General features: G+C 42.9%; 1 protein-coding gene across 1 annotated transcript; it reads right to left on the bottom strand.

Annotated features, from left to right (window-relative positions):
• Window positions 1-161: 161 nt before the first annotated feature.
• On the bottom strand, window positions 162-11,505 carry LOC109967315 (ataxin-1-like). Its single transcript, XM_020612801.1, has 3 exons — window positions 11,120-11,505; window positions 5,416-7,488; window positions 162-4,564 (listed from the first exon to the last, which is right to left on the bottom strand). Exons 2-3 carry the CDS (start codon window positions 7,219-7,221, stop codon window positions 3,908-3,910), a joined length of 2,463 nt encoding a protein of 820 aa, XP_020468457.1. The 5' UTR covers window positions 7,222-7,488; window positions 11,120-11,505; the 3' UTR covers window positions 162-3,907.
• Window positions 11,506-19,931: the final 8,426 nt, after the last annotated feature.

Raw genomic sequence — 19,931 nt, 5'->3', positions numbered from 1 at the left:
GGGCCCCCACCCTGGAGCCGGGCCCGGGGTTGGGGCTCGAATGCGAGCGCCTGGTGGTGGGCCTCCCCTCACGGGGCTTGGCCGGGCTTAGCCCGAACGAGCGACGTGGGGACGTCCTCCCGTGGGCCCATCACCTGCAGGAGGATCTGTAAGGGGCCGGTGCACAGTGGATTGGGCAGCAGTCGAAGGCAGGGGCCCCGACGGCCTTTCATATCATCAAAATATAAAAATTAAAGCCACCTGGATGACTGCATTAATAATGCACTGTACAGCAGTTGTCCCTTCAGCACCTCAACACCAGAGAACTGCAAAGCGAGAGAGAAGACTGGCGATGCAAACTCCCCACAATAAGGTATAAGTAGCCTAAATTAATTTAATTAAAATTGAATTGTGCCATTTCTGTTTCACTGTTGGTGCCACGGAGATGCCTTCTATTTGAATATATTTTTTTTTCTGGCATTTTACTTCCATATGTTCAATTGGTAGGCTATTTTAAAAACACCAAAAGTCTCCCATATTGATTTTTTCGGGAGGCCTAAATCAATTCTGGGAGTCTCCAGGCCAAATCCTGAGGGTTGGCAACCCTAGCCTGTGTGGATTTTCTCTCACAGCCCAAAACAAAAACCTGCAGGTTAGGCTGATTGGTGACTGTAAATTTCTCCCTAGATGTGAGTGGTTGTCTGTCTCTTTGTGTCAGCCCTGTGACAGACTGACGACCTGTTCAGGGTGTACCCCGCCTCTCGCCCAGTGTAGACTGCATTTGGCTCCAGCCCTGACTCGCAACCCTCTGCAGGATAAAAATACAGGTAATGGATCAATCTTCAGTAGGAATGAATAGGCTGCTGAAGACAGGGCAGGGAAGTCAGAAGATTTGATAAATGCACTGTTTTGGTCTCTTCATGGACTTTGTTGACAATAAGAAAAATGTAGAGTAACACCAGCTGATCCTGTTCATCATCAATCCCAGATGGATTTGCTGTGTCATGATGTCATTTCAGGTCTGTGTTTGAAAAATAGCATTTTCTAAGGAAAGTACAAACACAGGCTCACAAAGAGAAATGACTACAAAGACAAACTGATGAAACAGTAGCTCTTCTTTGTAAGAGTGATTAATATAGAACCACATTGTTTTGGAGGAGAACAGTCACTGGGCAGTGTTTTAGCCTGAGCAGTCAAACACAAACAGAAGAGAACAGTCTGGTTACTGGCTTTACAATGAACATCTTTCAGGAGTTACAAAAGGTTAATGGCTATTATGATAAAACTACAGATCATATTCACACATACTGTATGTTACAGTGTGCAAATCAAATTCAATTCTGGAGAGGTTAAATTATATAAATGTTCTCAAGAACTGTAACACATTCATGAAGATTGGGTCAATACCTGAACTGACAAAAACGAGGGCAGAACCACTTGATATTGGCAAGTTAATGGAATGATTGCAGAAGGAGGCCCTGTGGTACATACAGTACATAGGCGACATAAAGATTAGAATATCTATACACACACTGTACACTTTCTAGGATATAATTGACTGTACATGATCAACACTAGCTGGTTAGGTAACTCTACAACTCTCTCTTTCTTTGTCTGAATAGCAGCTCTATCAATCATCTAAAATAAAGTTGAGATAGTTTGCCGATGTGTGTTTACATTCCCTGCCCTAGTATATAATATCTTCTTTCAGTGATAAACCTGTAGCATATTATGTGATGAGAAACAGTCAGTTGATTATTCTCCTTACTGTATATCTAATAGGATGAGGAACAGGGGCACCACCACTGCCTGGGCGACAGTACTCCTGTTGGATGCTTCATCAAAGTGCTGCTGCTCAGAACGCACGTATACAAATGTGACTGCGGGCATGCACATACTGTCTCACGCCTATAATCATACACACTCACACCCCACACACCCTGTCTGTTTACACAGTTACACGCTGTTCCTGAGCATGAACAGTAAGGTATTTATTTTGGATGTTCTCTAAGAAATAAATGACACATACACTAATCTAAAGAAATCTATTTTAGTGTGAACTTAGGAAGGCAAACTATCACTGAGGAAAACTGGTTTTAATGGTAAAAACCTAACAAGCTTATGCTCTAAGGCCATAATACCTGTAGTAAAAAATAAACAATTATGTTATGATTTTTAAATCTTATAGTGTGTTTGCATTTGAGGTTGCTTTATTAATATTTTGAATTTAACACGTATATTTTCTATGTGTAATGTGAAAAGGACAAAATTATTACCCAGCTTTCTCTTTTAGCATCTTTCAGCTAAATGTTTTGGTTTTCTGGCTGCAGAATATCCTCACTGGTGTTCACCAGCACCTCTACACGCACCTGGTTAGGAACACATATACACACAGTTCATCTTTAGCTAAACACAGGCTAAAATTTTTTGCAGATGATTTATACAGAAACCACATGCAGAAGCTGTGTCAATTTCAGGTGCAGCAGGCAGCTGTTTTCAGTGAAACAACTAAGTACACTGTAAACTACCTTCCCAACACCAAACAGCAAAGTTAGCATCTAGCAGGTAAAAGTGATGGAGAGTTAGAAACTTAAAAGCCTGATATTTCTTTCAGGAGTTGGTTAAAATCATCAACTAAACTAAAAGCGGGATGAACTAGATATAAGTTCATCAGGCTGTCTGAAGCACAACGCTAAATGAATGCTAATCTTTCTCTGTGACTGATAGATTTTAAAAACGCAATTGTTTGCTAGCAAGTTTGCCATTTAAAATAGGTAGCAGGTTATAAAATGTCAACATTGTCTTAGCAGTTTGCTGCACTACTTCCCAGTGGTCAAAATATATTTTTGCCATAGACTATATTAGTCAGCTATGGTTTATTTTGCAGTATGATGACTAAGTCCATAAACAGATTGGCTAAGAGCTCATTTGGAGGTATTAGACAAAAATACCTTGATTTTCCCCTATTTGTACAGATGTGACATGCTACACATAGCAACCATGGCTAAAGACAGATGTGTGCTAGTGTCACATGCTGTCCTTGAAAGGAACTATAAGACTGCAAATTATCTATCTATTGCTATCACATTCTCAGCAGACTGGTGTAGCAAACAGCATGGGTCAGTCCTGAGGGCAAATTCAATTCTTTACATTCAGGCCTTTTTAGTTTTAATATTTGCAGGCTACACTGACAATTGAACTCACAGCTAACAGCCACACACACGCCTGACTTCTGTGTTCGATTTGAAAGAAAAACACACACAAAGCAATCCACAGGCACATCCACATGCAGACAAGTGGCACAAGCCAACTGCAGTAGTACATCTATAACGGTATGAAAATGAAACATATAACAATAAAATAAAACTCAACACCTCATCAGGTACACAAGGCAGCAGAGGTCATGATGAATGAGCATCATCACTAAAACACCAAAGGTACCTCTAAACTTCCAACTCTTCTACCACACAGCAAAGTCACTACAAACCTAATAAATAGTGAATCAAAGAGTATGGGAGTTGAAGTATGGTTTCTACGTGCTGACATCGGGGTCTGTGCTTGTTCATATGATAAGAAGAACAGCCGACTGCTCTGCATCCAACAGGTTTAAGCCATGTGAAAACAGAGATTCAGCTTATATGTGGCATATGAATTAAATTGTCTCTCAAGTGTCTGACTGCCATTCATACCCACCATTCACACTGCATTCATTTTTGCTTTCAGCATTGATTGCACTGATCTCGTGTGTGATACTACTTATGAAGGTGCTCTACTGAACTTCATTGGAGATATCAGATTTGTGTGAAAGAAAAGATAACATGTAAATACTGTGGAAAATCAGTCTATGTTACAGTAGTCTCTCAGAAAGAAAAGAGAGGGGATCAACACAAAGTAAACCACAGGGAATTCTCAACTGTCACTCTTTTGTTTAAGCACTCCCAGTACTGGAGTGGCCCTCTATGCTGATTTTAACCTCATGAGGGATGAAGGAGGGTTTGGGGAGAGTCATAGGAGGTTCCTCCTCTGCTCTCTCTGTCTGGTCTCTCTCTGGAGCTGACCAGCGTCTCTTGCGGACTGTAGGTCTTTCTGGATCACCACACTGAATTCTGGTAAGAGCAGATGTGTCTGTTTTCACAAATTCCTGTCTTACTTCTCCAGTCCCAGAGACCGCCAGCACTGGTCCAGCTCCATAGATCCCTTCAGCTGGTTTTGGAACTAGTCCCAGTGGTATCTCTGGTCCTGGTCCAGTAGCCTGCTCCCTCTCCAGCCTGTCTCTACTCGAAGCCTTCATTAGGAGGCCACTGTTACTCTCTGCAGCATTTGGACTTGTAATGTTTCTGACAGTGGCGTCCACGTTGTGACAGGAGTCAGAGAGGTGACTGGCCTTCTGCTTGGTCCCCAAAACCTGGCTGTCTGCTACCGAACCATTCCTCAAGCCACGGAGGGTCAGAGACACGCACACGTCACCCACACACAGCTTAGCACAGGACAGTTCAAATAGCTGGGTGGTCCGGTCTGGGCAGCAAGACGACCAGCCCTGGCCAAACACAAAGAAGGGGTACTCCACCAGCACCTCCACACACACCTGGATAAACGCACATGCACACAGTTAACATTTAGGCAGATACAGACTAAAATATTTGCAGTTGATTTAAAAATAAATTATGTAAAATTGGTTTGTGATGTCAGATTATTCTTTTGGTATAATTTCTTGTTTGTAGAAGAATAAGCCTCAGCCCTTTTTCTGTTTACATGTGTAATAATAAAATGATGGTGCCTGGTATTGTGCCTGTTGGCTTGGTAACTCACTGTCATGGTTTACTGGGAAACTTGAGAAAGATATGTTTGAGATAATTTGGAAAAAGTGAGATCATTACATACGATATCCATCAGAGCAGCACTGACAAGCGAACTGTAAAATGTCCCACCTTGTGTATATCTTCATCAAAATCTGTCCTAAATTTAAGCGATTTGTATATTTATGTAAAATAATTAATACAAACCAATATATTGTTCTGTTTTCTCCTTTTTTCCCCAGTGTTCCAAATAGTGTTGCTGCTATGTGCCTTAGTAATCCAATAATCACTTGGGCTGTAGTCTGTAATTTATCCAAAATGGCTGTAAGTCAATCATAGTTTTATGTTGCAAAAAATATATTTTAGCACCTGCTCCATGAGAATGAGTGGAGATAACAGTAGTAGGTTGGAAAATAATGACATGAAGTAAGAGGGGTGCTCCAATTTCTCTCAGTTTTCCATTAGCTATTTGTGTTTTGAAACTCTTTTTTAAAGCTATAGACACTGTGAGAGTGAGGGAAATGTTCTCGTCTGTTTCATCATCTTTTGTTTAGAGAATTCTGCTGCCAAAGACTTGTGAGTTCACATTCTCTAAATTTGCCAGTAATCATAGATAAATTATGAATCAGGAATAATGTACCTGGGCTTTGAGCTCTCCCACAGAAAACTGTATGACCACAGCGTTAGGAGTTTGCCCACTGTCAATACGCTCCACAGTGCTGGAGTCAATCTTCAGCTCACTGCTAATCTCAGCACTCTGGATGAAGTCCTCTGTCTTTAGGTCCTCCACACGCTTCAGCTCCCCATCAGCCAGCTGGATAATGGAACCTCGCATGAAGAATGGAGGAAGTGCCACAGGGGAAGAGGAAGAAGAGATGCAGGGGGACGCTTGGATGGACACAGGGGCCGGCGTGGAGGCATGAGCTGGAGTTGGGGAGGGAGCTGCTACCGCTGCAGGAGCCGGGTTTGAGGGCAGGACTGGCAGCGCTGGAGCCTGTGTGATGGCTGGGGTTGGTTGATTTACGTCTGGCCCAAGTGTCTCACACTTGGACAGGGCTGTGGCCAAATAGGCATGTGGCATGGTAGTAGATATCTGAGGGGTAGTGGTAGCAGTCAGGGCACTGACAGGGCGACTAACCTCTATTTCTGTGCCATTGTTGGTGCCGCTGACTGGGATGAGGAGGGATTGGCCACTCGGGATGACTAGGTGCTGGGGCAGTGCTGCATGGTAGCTGACAGCATGCTGATTTGTGCTTGTGATATAACCAATGATGGGTGGCTGTGTGGATGAGTACAGACTGGCTGGCAGCTCCTCGTGGGATAGAGTAGTTTGGATGACAGTATGAGGAGCAACAGACTTCACCACCTCAGAGGAAGAAAGGGAGGTGAAAGAAGAAGACCTAGACACTGGTTTTCCCACACATATGCCTCCTTTCTCAGTTTGAACTAGAGAGATCTTATTTGAACCAGCTTCATGTTCAGCTCCATGGTTGGGCTGAGCCACCAGCACCAAGGAGGTCTGGAGACCTGCAGGGCTTTGGCCATAGTCTGCAGGCAGGATGATATGTCTTGCCTCATAGCTCTGGACCTGCTGATGGTTTGCTGGCTGACGGGAGACTTTTGCCTGTTTGACCACCTCCAGTTCACCGTTCAGCACAGCCTTAGCATGGTCCTCTGGTTTTTTTACAACTGAACCATCAGCATACTGAACCACTAGCTGGGAGGGAGCAAGGGTAAGTGTCTGAGGAAGGACAGTTGCATGAGGGTGGAGCTGAAGATGGGCTGTAGCCGAAGTGATGGCATTTCCGCTGACAGTCAGGGGTGTTCTGCTGTCCAGATGGATGTACTGGCTGGTGACCTGGGGAGAGCTCGGTAGTGACACAGGAGCCAGCTCCGTTGGGGAGAGGCCTATCTGGAACTGCTGCTCCCCTTTGGTATTGGGTGAGATGAGGGCGGTGGTGTAACCATCCAGCTGCGAACGCTGTGCTACTATGGCAGAGCTGTTAGGCACGGAACTAGCGTTTGTTGAGATGATGTGAGAAGATATGTAGCCAGCATACGGCCCAGAGCTGATGAACTGAACATTGGGTCCCACTTGAGCAAGCTGGATGGTCCCGGCCTGCTGCGGAAGGGCTGTGGGATAAACTGCAGGCAGAGAAGCCAGAGGCACTGCAGACAGAGGGGTTGCTGAGGCAGGGATAGAAGCAGAGGGAGAAGAGGACGAAGCAGAAGAGATGGGACATCTGGGGCTCTCTGCATCCCTAGATTTACAGCGTTCACTGGCTACACTTGCCAACCATGTTAGGTTCTCTGTGTGGGGACTATCGGTCACCACTGCAGCTGGAGGTGTAGCTGTGGCTACTACCACTGGCCTCTGCTCCAGAGCAAGGATCTCACGCTTCTTAGGAGGCAGACATCCATTACTCCTCTCCTGGTTGGATTTCATTGTGCCAGCGTGGTTTTAATATTCTCTGGTACTACTTCCAAGTTCCTCTGAGAGCGCTTTTCCCTTTTTCTCACCTCCACTCAGTGGTTGTGTGCAGGAAAGAGCCTGTATGCTGTGTGGCTCAGGCTCTCTTGTTGTTCACTGGTAGACAGCTCCAGGTTGCAGGTCAGAAAAGACGATCTCATTCCAGCTCACAAAATGAGCTCCATAGATTTCATGAGGAATCATCGCTGACCGATCCGCCTCTTCCGCGATGTCGGTAGTAATCTGAAGGCAGAGAGAATTTAAGGTACAGTAAGACACACAGGTCTATGTGCAATTACTTTTAAAAGACTTGTTCAATTGTTGCACAGATTTTAAAGCCAACATCTACATTTTGTCTATATAAATAAACGTCTGTTCAATGTCATTAGTCCAATTGGACTGCAAAGCTACCTCAGTAAGCACAGCCTGTGTTGGCCATACTGGCAAAATATTTTTCCAGAGCTGCAAATGCAAAATAGCAAACACCAAAATACTTTTAAAATGTTTCTGCGTTTGTGAAGGTGTTGCTCTTTGTTTTGCCACATGCTGGTGCCTGGTATAAATACACTACTGTGCCTGATTTGTGTCTAATGCATGTGAACACAAGATGTAGGCCATTCTGTCTACTGGTTGAAAACAACCTCTAAAGAGTCATCTTGAGGATCTACATAGACTAAAGCTCAACCAGCTTTTTCCACAAGTAATGATTTATGACACACAGGGAAGTATAGAAATATAGTATAATGTTGTGTCATCATTTGCATAATGTAGGAAATGTTCTTTCATATGTTCAATACCAGGCAGTTTCCTGAACTCCAGTGTTTGCATGTCTGGGTGTATGCGAGTACTGTGTGCACTTACAGTGTGTCTTTGCGTTGCTATTGGCTATTATCTTGCTCTGGGCTCTAGGGTACGAGCGCAGAGCATAGTGAAAGGGTAACAACACAGAGTGACAGCCTCAGATGAGCTTTTGTCTTTGTTTTAACACTCCCAGTCCTTGTGTTGAGTCGGTGAGGCTACTGTAAATATAAATAAAATGAAATGAAAACAATATGGCTTGAACTTTGACTATGGAACATTCTGCAAAAAGCATAAATGGGCCTTTGTTGCTATCACTGAAGTGCTTGAAAATATTTTAACAATGGCTTTCCGCTGCTTGAGTGGTGTTTCAGAGTTCAAAGGAATACAAAGGGGACAACAAACAATGAATGAGCAGCCCTCTCAGAATGGTTTGGCCAAAGGCAGACTAAAGCTGAGTTAAATGAGTACTGAAACAGCCTGGCTAGGAATGGCATGGGTACTGGATATTATGACCTATAGAAGGTGCGTTAGTAAAAAAGGTACCAAACTACTGTAGGTCAACAAGCCAATGGTTGATCGAAGGGTTATCCCAACATAAAGTAGTACATACTGTATACTCACATATTATATCTCTAAAATGTGCACACACAAATGCATCTATTTAAAAAGCATACAGTTGTAGCCTTTGGCTTCCCAAAAGCTCATTTTTTCACAGTTTCTTATTCAGATGGACTGTTCTTTCCTGCAAGCGTATCTGTGAGTCAGTGCACAGGACTCTGAGTTGTTCATTAGCCAGAGACACCACAGAGATGGAGTGTATGACACACACTCACACATCCATCCATCCATTCATTTATTTTTCCCCTACGTTCCACTCAGAGCACTGGGCCATTCAACAGCACTAAACTGAAGGTTCACTATAGCGGGCATGTTACATAAAGACAGAGGGGAACAGAACACAGGAGGTGACCTTGGTTAGTTTTAATCTACTGTAGATGCGTCTACCTCTAACAACGGTTTTAACAAGGTCACTGCCATCCAAAAGCAGCGAAAACTTCAAATCATGAGATTCATCTAAGCATACAGCCTGGTAGATCCACCAGACATGACAAAGGAGGAGAGCAGCAGAGCTGCAGAGAAACAGAAAGCGGAGGGGGAGGAGGAGGAAGAGAGGGAGAAAGAAAGGCGATGTAAGATGACAGAACTGTGTAGAAGGAGGGATCCAGAGTAAGGGCCAGACAGAAGGAAGAGGATTAGAAATGAGAAAGAGGGAGTGGAAATGGGGGAACGGGGAGAAGACAGGGTGCCGCTTCTCCTGACCCACATTGAGCATCGCCTGCAGAATCAGAGTGCCATAGCCCCCGCCTCGATGAGAGATCCCTGATCAGCAGCGCAGCCACCACTACAGCCTGAGCTATGTTGTGCAGCAACGACCCCACCTCAGCAGCTCCGTGTCAGCGCTGTAATGACATCACATTTGAAGCACAAGTACCTCCTATGGTTACAGCCGCACAACGCCAGCATGCTCTGATTTCCGAATGCCACAAAAACACCGGAGTCAACTGACTACAGATAAAACAGGATCTTTAAGAAAGTGTCTCTCCTTTCTTCATTTGACCTGCACACAGCACTCTCTGCTCATGATTACACAGAGCTCAGCAGCTGAAAGCCTCTCTAAAATTTTCCAGTGTCAGCTTATTATTAGAACACCAACAGACATACGGCCAGTGAGATACTATGGAGAACAAAAGCAAGCTTCCATGGCATGACACCGAATCAAGCAGCATGAGAGCCCGTGAGTCAATTCCCCAGGCCCAGGACTGTCACCTCCGAGATGTATGGAGGGGTGACACAGAGAGAGAGAGAGAGAGAGAGAGAGAGAGAGAGAGAATGTGGGAGGACATGACGCTCACTGTTTCACTCATCACACTTGATGCTTTTCAGGCCAGACAGAGTGATAGAGCCAGCCTTGCATGTGTTCCTCTTTCATACTCCCACACAAAAAAACTACACAACTAGGTTTGTGTAGTGGCATCACTGCACGCACAGTAGCGTAGATGAGATGATGTTTCCATTCCGCCTCCTCTCTGTTGTCTCTAGGTGAGACTGCCCCCAGCAGAGTTACACCGCCTCTCTTACATAGCAGTCACTAGCTCCAGCAGGCCCCCACCTCTACCCCCACTGCCTGAGCCCTGAGTCTTCTCTCATTCTCCCAGTTCTACTATTTACTTCTCACATTGTTCTACGGCTGCATAGCAATAATATTTCTCTGCAGCAGGATGATTCTGGCAGTCAATAGAAAGGCACAATAATAATTTAGAAGCAATATCCTGAGTTTGACACAAAAAAGCAATGCATTGACCCTGTGGTGAATAACCTGTTGTCAGTGCTGCTATGCATTATGTTTCCCCTGCTAGACCAATCATAGACACTGTGAATACCTTGTACAGCAAATGGCTATATATAGAAAACAAAAACATCATTATCAATCTGAGCTCTGGCATGAAACAGAGGGGGAGGTACTGTGGAAAACAATATGTACGTGCATGGACGTGTGATTTGCTACACCTATACAGGACCTCACCTCAACCCCGTTACAAACACAGCGGCTTTAACTACACAACAGATCAATACAGTGTACTGCTTTTTCTAAAAACCCATAAGAGCCATTTTACTACCCCTTCTCTGTGGTTCCTGTGCCTTTAAGAGGCGGACCGAACGTGTGGCAGACTAAAGCAGACAGTAAGAACAGGCAGTGAGGTTCAGGCTGTTTGTCTTCACAATGACTCCAGAGTTCTGCATCACTGCCCGACACACGCCTATCACACAGTATACATACAGAGATCTGTACGCAGGCGTCCCCTCACAGAGAGCACCACCACAACCAAGAAGGGTCTATGCTGTTGAATCCTGTGACTCTAAACAGATGCTGTGCTTGTAGCCTCTGAGGGCTCTGGAATGACAATGAGAGTGCATGAGTGTAGTAGCAGGGCAGAAAATACTACTATGCCACAAATCAAGAAGAAAAGAGACAACCCCCGCCCCCCCGGTTAGAGTTCTAAGAATAGCTCACCAGTCTCTCCACAGCCACTGCTTGCAGAGCATGTCCAAGGATTCTTCCTGCCTCTCAGTGCGTGTGCGTGTCTGTCTGTCTGTGTGTATGTGTGTTGGAGACGTGTTTCCTGGGACTCCTCTTCCTGAATCTCTCCTTTGTGCCGCTTTCCTCTCCTGGAACCTGAGCTGTAGCTGCTCCAGTTCTGCCTTCTTCTCCGGACTCCCTGGTTAGGAAGCTACACTGTCCCTGCAAAGGGTTGATGGTAAAGGAAGTTCCCTACTGCTGAAGCTCACACCAAGTCCTGCGTGCAAGGCTGCTCCAATGTGTGTTATGCAAGGCCACCAGACCGCCAGCTCCCTCTCTGCCTGGCTGCTTCTCTCTCTCTCTCTCTCCCTCTTTGTGTGTATGTGTTTCTGCCTCTCTCTCTTTCCATCCCTACCTCCCACCCTCCTCTTCCTTTCTCTCTCTCAGTACTCCACTGACACTGCTCCTCCCCTAGCCAGCCTCATCAGCCACATCAGGTATTCATTCAAAAAAACACACTACTTGGCTCAACGCCCAGACTACACTCACACAGAAAGGGAAGGCAGGGGAGGGCGCAACAGACAGAGGGTGAGGGAGGGAGAGAGAGCTGGAGATTCAGAGAGGTTTAGCTCAGACAGACATACTACATGAATGTGAATAACTGTGGTATTTTCACATTGGCATAGAGAAATGCTAACACACATGCAAGCACACAAACTGATTAAGGATTAAAGTTTTCTGTGTGTTAGCATGCCAACACTGTTTAAAGGCACTGTTTTGTTGTTTTTCATTTTCATATGCATTTTCCCTGTAGAGACAAATCTTCTAATCTGCCCTGTGTGCTGTCCTACAATTAGTGTTTCAGCCTCTATTCAGCTGCAAAGTAACTGGGAGTAACCTGACCCCACCCCCAGGTCTCCCCACGCCTCACTCATCTCCTCTCCAGAGTTATTGCACCTCAGTGCAGGCAGGCAGCGCTGATAAATACCTTCGACCCAACCACTTGGCATAGGGGCCGTTCTCACCCGAAGGCGTCCTCCTTATCCTATATAGCACACATCATCGAGTGCCAGGCTGCATACACACACTTCACCACCAGGCCAGCCAGCTATCTGTTCCTCTGCAGGTGGGACAAGGAGGCTGTCCTCTCCACCTAGACTGCAGACTGGGGAAAACACAGACAACAGAGTGCTGCTGCTGCTACAACAAGCCTGTAGTGAATAGTATTGCACCCACAGAGGTTACACTGCTGTGTCCTAGAACAGGAGCTGTACCATGCATATCCAAACGGAATGTTGTGTACTAAACGGCATGTAGAAAAATCAAAAATAATTAATTATTACTATTCCAGTATTATAAGCACAAGGTATGACTTAGTGAATATTTTAGTTACCTTATTATCCTCAGCCCACCTGCCATTCTCTTTTTTGGGCCAATCTGGGACAGTCTGAAAATCAGTGTTGTCGAACCAAACTTGAACAAACATAAATGCAGGTTAAATTTAGAACCTACAGCGCCCATACATTTATACCTTTCTGTTTGCAGCAAGCTGGATGAATAAAACATAGATCTAACATATGTGTTCTACAAAAAACACATATGTACACACATACTGAACCACTGAAGTAATACATTGGTTCTGAGCAGTTGAACCTGAAAAAAATATGTACAGTGTGTCTTTATTTCCAAGTGGCTACGGCTTCATCTTCTTACTGTGGCTCAGATTTCTTCAGAGCCAATGCAAACCTCAGGAACTGCACAATCCCCCAAAGCGAGGGAATGAAAAGTGACAGAACCCCATTATGAAGGAGGAAGGGCATCTACAAGAGAGTGTAGTTTTCTTGCCTTGAAATGGTTCGTTGTAAAGTGAAGGTCAGAACTGAATGTCCGCTAAGTGAGCTGAATATGCTTTTTTGTGACAATTCATAATTCCAGCTCGGGTTGCATGGAGAAAAGCATTCACTGTACTGAGCGGCTCAAGTGTGAGACTGCATAAACACTGATCTGTCAAATGTGTATTGCTGCTTGTAGCTTGATCAAAGACTTTCCCTGCATTTCTATTCCAGAAAAGTCTTCAGTGCACATCATGAATATTTCATCTTTGTTGACAGTTTTACACATGCAACTAAATACTGTCGGATGCTGATTAACGTTGTCCAACCTGACAGGTTGCATATCTTGTTTTGTTATTCTGAGTACACATATAACTACAGGCTACATGCTACAAGTATTCCTAGGTATGCTGCACACATAATGCTTCCAACAATCTCTTAAATGCTAACTACTGAAAGCTAATGATCGTCTGAGTAGTAATAGTATTTCAGCAGTAGTAGTAGTTTTAATAGCAGCAGTGAAGTAATAATAAAAGTGGTAAAAGGGTTTGCTGTAGTAGCATGCCACTTCACCATCTCAGCAAATCAACACCGCATTATGCTTGCATTCCTCCATTTTTAAACACACAGATGTCTCTACACACATCATCTCTGTGCTCTTATTCAGACACACACACACACACACACCATAGCCTTCAGATGAGCACAACAAAAAAAACTCAAGAGGGTTCCACCTGCTGCAGGTTATAACACTGTATGACATTTTCTACACTGTGATTTATAAGTTACAACTGAAGTTCTACAAATACACAAATAAAACATCAACAATGACTTCACACAGCTCAAATCTGAAGAGATGAATCGTATTACCTTGAAACTGTTCAGTGTCCAGCAAATTATTATCCTAGTATGAACTCCGCACTATGTGTCTGCATCCTCAGTGAGCCTCCTCTAATGTAGCAGACATGTCCAGGCATGTCACACTGAAGCACAGGGAAGCATGCATGATGCAAAAGGGCCACATGTGAGAAACAGCCTTTTCCCATGGCATACTTTTGTTTGCATTAATGAACTCATTCATAATTTGCCAAAACAATTCTTGAAACAAGTGCTCACAGAGCTTTGTAAATAAACTACAGAACTTCCATAGTGGGTTAAGAAGCACCAATACCACAATGTAAAATCTCTAATACAAGAAAAACACGAAGAAACAAAACTGTACTTAAGGAAAAGTAACAGAGTAACTTCAAAATATACATAAATTGTCAATTAATAAACAGCCACAGACATCTGTGTGGGTATGCAGGGCCTTTCATCCATTAAATTGTACTGTATCATTATATTTTATATGACAATCACGTTTTAAAATCAAAGTGGCAGGAAACAACTGAATAGAGTAGAAAGTAAAATATTTCCCTCTGAATGGTACTGAGATATAAAATTGCATAAAACTATTAAAAATAAAATAAAAATTGTACTCAGTATCTGAGTAAATGTACCTACAGTTGTTACTTTTCGCCACATTTGTAAAAAAACAAAAAAAACAAAATAAAATTGGCAGATTAATCAATAATTAATATAATAATTAATAGTATTCTTGTTTAGCCTGCTCCTATCCTACTGTTACACACAGTGCTATAGAAAACCAATCCACCTGTAGCTGCTTCTGAAACTGACTGCAATGCTGTTACATTCATCAGCAAGACATTTTAACAATGGCTTGGTGTCCAAATGTTACATAACAAGGTCAAACCATTCAACAACTGCTAGCAAGTTTTTTTCTTTTTCACTCTCTCCATTGGTAGCATGATTTTACTTTTTCTTCATGACATTATTTACTTCAAAGGTCACCAGAAGTCCTCTGCATCAGCCTCTGTGAAATTATTGCGTTTGCAGAGGAATCCATTTTTATCCGAAGTGGATGCACCTGTTTCAGACAGGAGAATGGCCCTTGAGAGCCTCTAATACAATTTTAGAAATATGAAATAGTCTGTCAAACTGTCTGTTTACTAGATGGTTTGCTTATAATGTGAATAAGATACCATTTTAAAATTTCAGATATAAACCAACTTTTACCTACAGCCCTTCCCCTTGTTGGGTCCCTGGCTACGCTACTCATTTTCACTATTCCCCTCATTAATATACCTGAAGAATAAACAGCAAATGACTGCTTTTAAACAGCACTTTCATCAAAGTGCCTGCTAGTGTGAATGAGTGCAAGGTGCTGGTCTGACCTTGAGGAACAATTTGCCATTCACTGTCTTACCCAAGGACACTTTGAACAGGAGGGGATGGGTATGCAACCAGCAACTCTGTGATTAATTGACAACCCACTCTGCTGTACATCCTGAGCCACAGCTGCCCCAACAAAACCCGAAGCAATACAGAAAAGTAAGTGCTGGAGTAAAGTTCAGTACGTGAGAGCAGCCAAAGGGAACTGCCATGCATTAGTAATAAAGAGAATGGAAGGTGTAGTGTGGGTGGTGGGATTAAGAGGGCATCTGGTATCAGAGTGGGAGGTAAATAACCCTGGCTCGGTCCTGTCTGAGCGCAGACCTGTCTCTGCCATGGCGCGCTCCAGTTCGGAGGATACAACATGCACACTCCACACTATGTGGGGAGAATGTGAAAGCACCTGCTACCATGGCAACAAGGCAGCTCCACAGTCTCCGGTCCTCATTAAGAAAGATGGGTGGCAGTGTGGCTGTAGTTCAATGGTGGTGTAGCATGACATGCTGAAAGAGCCTATTGAAAACCAGTGAATTCAGCAGTTAATGAAAAGAGCAAAGGGACAGCAAATCCGCCAGGCAGGTGACACTGACCTCACCTTTCTATTTGGGTGCATGTATTGCATCTACTTAATTTCACTGGTTTCATCAGCAGATAAGTACGGGGCTTAAGATCTAAGAAAAACTGTCATTTAATTCCAGCTTTAATCACAACAGACCAGTTGCTGAGTGCAGCCTAGACTTCAATGTGATCTTGGATTAAATAGCTAAAGATGAAATGAATGAGGAGTTGAAACTCTGAAACCCAGCAAATATTGACAGGGTTCTATTAAAAATTAGCTTAAAAAATATGTATTTTAATTCAGGGTTCTTCCTATGAAAGTATGAAGAGTGCAATGTGATTCACAGTTGAGGCAGGCACTGCTCAGTGTGGGGGAGTGGAGCAATCATTTAATCAACCTGTTATATCAAAATCAGCCAGAAAAGAAGGGCATAATATATTCCTTTGGCATGACAGACAGGCTAAAGATCATTCAGAAGTCACGTTTCTCACTCAAATGTTTATGGTTTTACTGTTAGACACTATAAACTGAATTCTACAACTGTGTTTTGTGTATATACTGCACATGTGGTAAAAGCCAAACTCACCAGAACAAAACAGATTTCATCCTGAATTCATGTGCCAAGACTCTTTTCATTCAGCTCAAAATAGCAAGGCACTGCTTACGCACATCTCCAGAACATAGTTTAGGCAGCTAAAGGACTGGGTGGGAGTGATTTGTGGAGGAGGAATATAGCTACTGAAGGAACTGAGTAGTTTGTTCAAACACATGAACCAAATGAATCAGAAAGTGTGTGTAAAAGTCTTTAAAATAAACTGAGCACAATTTGCAGCCAGAAAGCAAAGTGAGTTGTTTTTAATCATAGTTTCCAAAAATGGTCACTAGAGAAGGGTTGGGCAAGGTGGGATAGACAAAGACCTGCCTTCGTAATACCTGTTACATTTAATAACATATGTGGTTACCGAGTTCTCAGCATGGATATGTGCTGTTTGGATAATGAAGCAGTGAGCCAGACTGATCACTGAAGCAGCCTCTGTGACTTCAGTGAAAGGCTTGCCAACTGGCCCTGCCTACTGTAGTGTAGTGTAGCTTCAATACCAGATTCACACAGCAGAGGGCAGTACACAGGACTCTACCACATTTAAACTGTAGCTCATAATTTAATCAATACAGTACATTGATCATTGTAATAATATGTATCTGATTAGGTTTATTATGAAATTAAACTCCCTAATTTATGCACTTTTAGACTGATTATTAAGCATTGTCACAGATTTTAGATGAAACCTGTGAGGCAGTACAGTCTGTGTTATTGCATTTGGGTACTGATGATGAAAACTACTTTTTTTTTTTTAAGCTCAATATCAGGCAACATGTTGGGATACCCTTTTCCTTTCCATTCCTTTACTGTCTCACTGTTTCTCTGTCTTTGGGTCTTGAATGTGCTGAATGGTGATTATTTTGTAAATGATGCAACTGCTGCCAGGCAAATGTATTCAGCACCCCCCTTAGTCCAAATCAGTGGTGAAGTGGAACCATGGCACAGTTTCTCTTGAAAAGAAGGAGACTGCAGTGACTAAGTCACAAGTGGACCAGCAGCGTTCCAGGAGGAAAACATAATTCAGTCTGATTTCTAGCCTCCAGTTTCTCACCAAACTATATACTGTATGTGCAGGAAAAAAAATGTACATGTATTGTGGTGCCCTCGACCAACATTACCCATTAATGAGAGAAAAGGCTCTCTCTGCAGTGACCGATGCAGTCTCCATGGTTGTCTTGACAACTCCAGCTTCATGCTGCCTTAAGCAGAACTGTATTGAAAAACACAAACAACCAGAAACCAAATGTTATGTCATTAAAAATGGCATGAATGCTGCACTGCTCCCCCTCAACACACACACACACACACACACACACACAGTCACTCATCCAGAGTCTGTGCTTTCCTTGTTTTCAATGTTTCGATTTTATATTGATAACAGAAAAATTTACTCTAACATTGGCAATGTACTATGCTGGAATTCGTTTATATTATATTCGCTCTTATTTATTCACTATCCTACAGGCGAGTTATAGCATGATTTATTGCCACTGTAAAAGGCAGTGGATCCAAATGATACAGTGCTGATATGATGCCTATCTGTACTTGAACTGGCTTAGGGACTGTAAGGGAAGTACTGGGGTGAGTAGGATGGCTGAATTTGAACTTTTTTTTTTTTTTAAATGGCCCTCCTCAGCAATATTGAACTTTTTAATGAGTTTCAGTCAACACAGTGTTTAGGTCAATTAGCAGTCTTCACATATGCACTGGCAATCCCACAAGTTCTCAAAAGAATAAGAAAAATTCAAAGTCCATGTGCAGATGTGTGCATATTTTTGGATGTACGTATATGTGTGTTACTGTCATGATCAGGGTTGTGCACAAACATTTTAGGGGCAGGTGTTCAAGCTAAAAAAAAGGCACATTGACAATTGTTTAAAAAAAAGTTTGTCACAATCTTTGCATTAGCACATAAACCACAGGTCTGTCTAAGACTTGAGGCAAAAGATTAACATACAGATGAACAGTTAAACTTTCAGATGTGACCTTGTAAAGGCCCTGAATTAGTGTATTGAAATGACAGCTGGCTTACCAACAGCTACCAGCAGATTCTGTGTCACAGGAGTAAGAACAGATCATTTACTGGGCTACAACTTAAAGATTTTGCCACACTCACTATGAGCATACATGTAAACAGTGTTGGAGTCATATTTGCACAATTCCTGCAATTTTGCATATTTGCTGATGCAGCCCTATGAACTAAGGCCTAACATGCCTTTAATAATAATTCATAGCCTAAAATTTACAGTTGTCAGGCATAGTTACAGCACAGTTTTATGCAATGAACCACAATGAAAATTGTTTAAAAACTAAAATATTACATTAAAAATGTTTTTTTTAAAACCTGTCCTACAAAAAGGGTACTTATCAAGTCAGAGGGTAAAAGGGCAGGTACTTGAGGACCACCTGGGGTCAATCTGTGCACGTGCCTGCTCATGATGCCCCACGGCATCTCTGGTGTTAGAGCAGTCAGTGGGTCTTCATCAGCAGGACTCTCCACTTCGGCAGCCCCAGCCTGTAATTACTGACGCCACTTGAGAAGAATACCAACAGGCACAGACACAGGGGGAGAAACAACAACATTTCAGTCCACAGCATACCTGGAGCCTTCTGCTGTTTGTGTGTGTGTATGTGTGTGAAAGGCAGCAGCCAGCTTCTATTTGGAAACTCTAATAAACAAATAATGACATTAAAGACAAACTTTATCATTCATATTTGAGTCCAAATGATACCAGACTGTTTACCTCATCCCTCTGTCCTGCACTGTACACGGCTGTGCTCAGACACAGGCACATGGCTGTCAGAGAAAGCTGTGAGCCCTCCATGCTGCCTGTAGATGACTCCTTTGTTAGAAGAGCCAGAAAGGGTGGCAGAGACTCAGGCTGGACACTTCACCAACTCGATACCGTATGGCATGCCATGTGTCAGCAAGGAGCTAGATTTGTCATGCATGGCAATAAACAACTGACACAGAAAATAGGAAAAAATAAGATGCCAGTTACAGAGTACTGTAGCTCTAAGTCTGGAGTCTGATTTTAATAAAGTAAGTCATTTTTTTTAATTTTTACAGTCAGTAGCTGTAGCACGAGTCAGTTCCAGCACTGCCATCATAAATGCCACATTAGTATTCCTATTGTTAGGATGGTCTTTACTTTGATTTTTAAATTTAACTTTGAATTTTCATTTACATTTTATTTAATGCTTATTTTTTATCTTAATATTTTCATTATAACTGTGTTTAATGATAAGTGATTGCAAAGTGTTAACTCCCTGCAACATCTCACATAAAAGCCTGTCATAAATAACAGTAATAAGCGTCTCCTTGAACTTTTCCAAAATCTTCCTCCTGCACATTCTGTTTGGATACAAGCCAGAGCATATTGATATAAAAATAGATTACAAACATGCCTTGGCTCCAAATGGAGCTAGGCTCACTCATCAATATACAGCACAGTGACGGTGGTGGGTAGTGTCTGCCCACACTTTTCTCATTGTCAGTAAAGCTCTTCATGACTAGAGTTATATTATTCTATATCCTACAGTAATGGCATGGCAGCGGGTGGTGTGGGGGGGTGGGGGGAT

Source organism: Monopterus albus, unplaced genomic scaffold (genome assembly GCF_001952655.1).
Source record: "Monopterus albus unplaced genomic scaffold, M_albus_1.0 scaffold127.1, whole genome shotgun sequence".
Lineage (NCBI taxonomy): Eukaryota > Metazoa > Chordata > Actinopteri > Synbranchiformes > Synbranchidae > Monopterus > Monopterus albus.
Note: the sequence above shows the minus strand (reverse complement) of the source record. Positions and strands in the feature narration are given on the sequence as shown.

What these genes read in the sequence shown, in the direction of transcription:
- LOC109967315 (XM_020612801.1), bottom strand. Translation starts at nt 7,221, where the DNA reads ATGAAATCCAACCAGGAGAGGAGTAATGGATGTCTGCCTCCTAAGAAG. An exon ending in TGGGAGAGCTCAAAGCCCAG is followed by an intron (nt 4,565 to 5,415) that starts GTACATTATTCC and finishes GCGTTTATCCAG; the next exon opens with GTGTGTGTGGAGGTGCTGGT.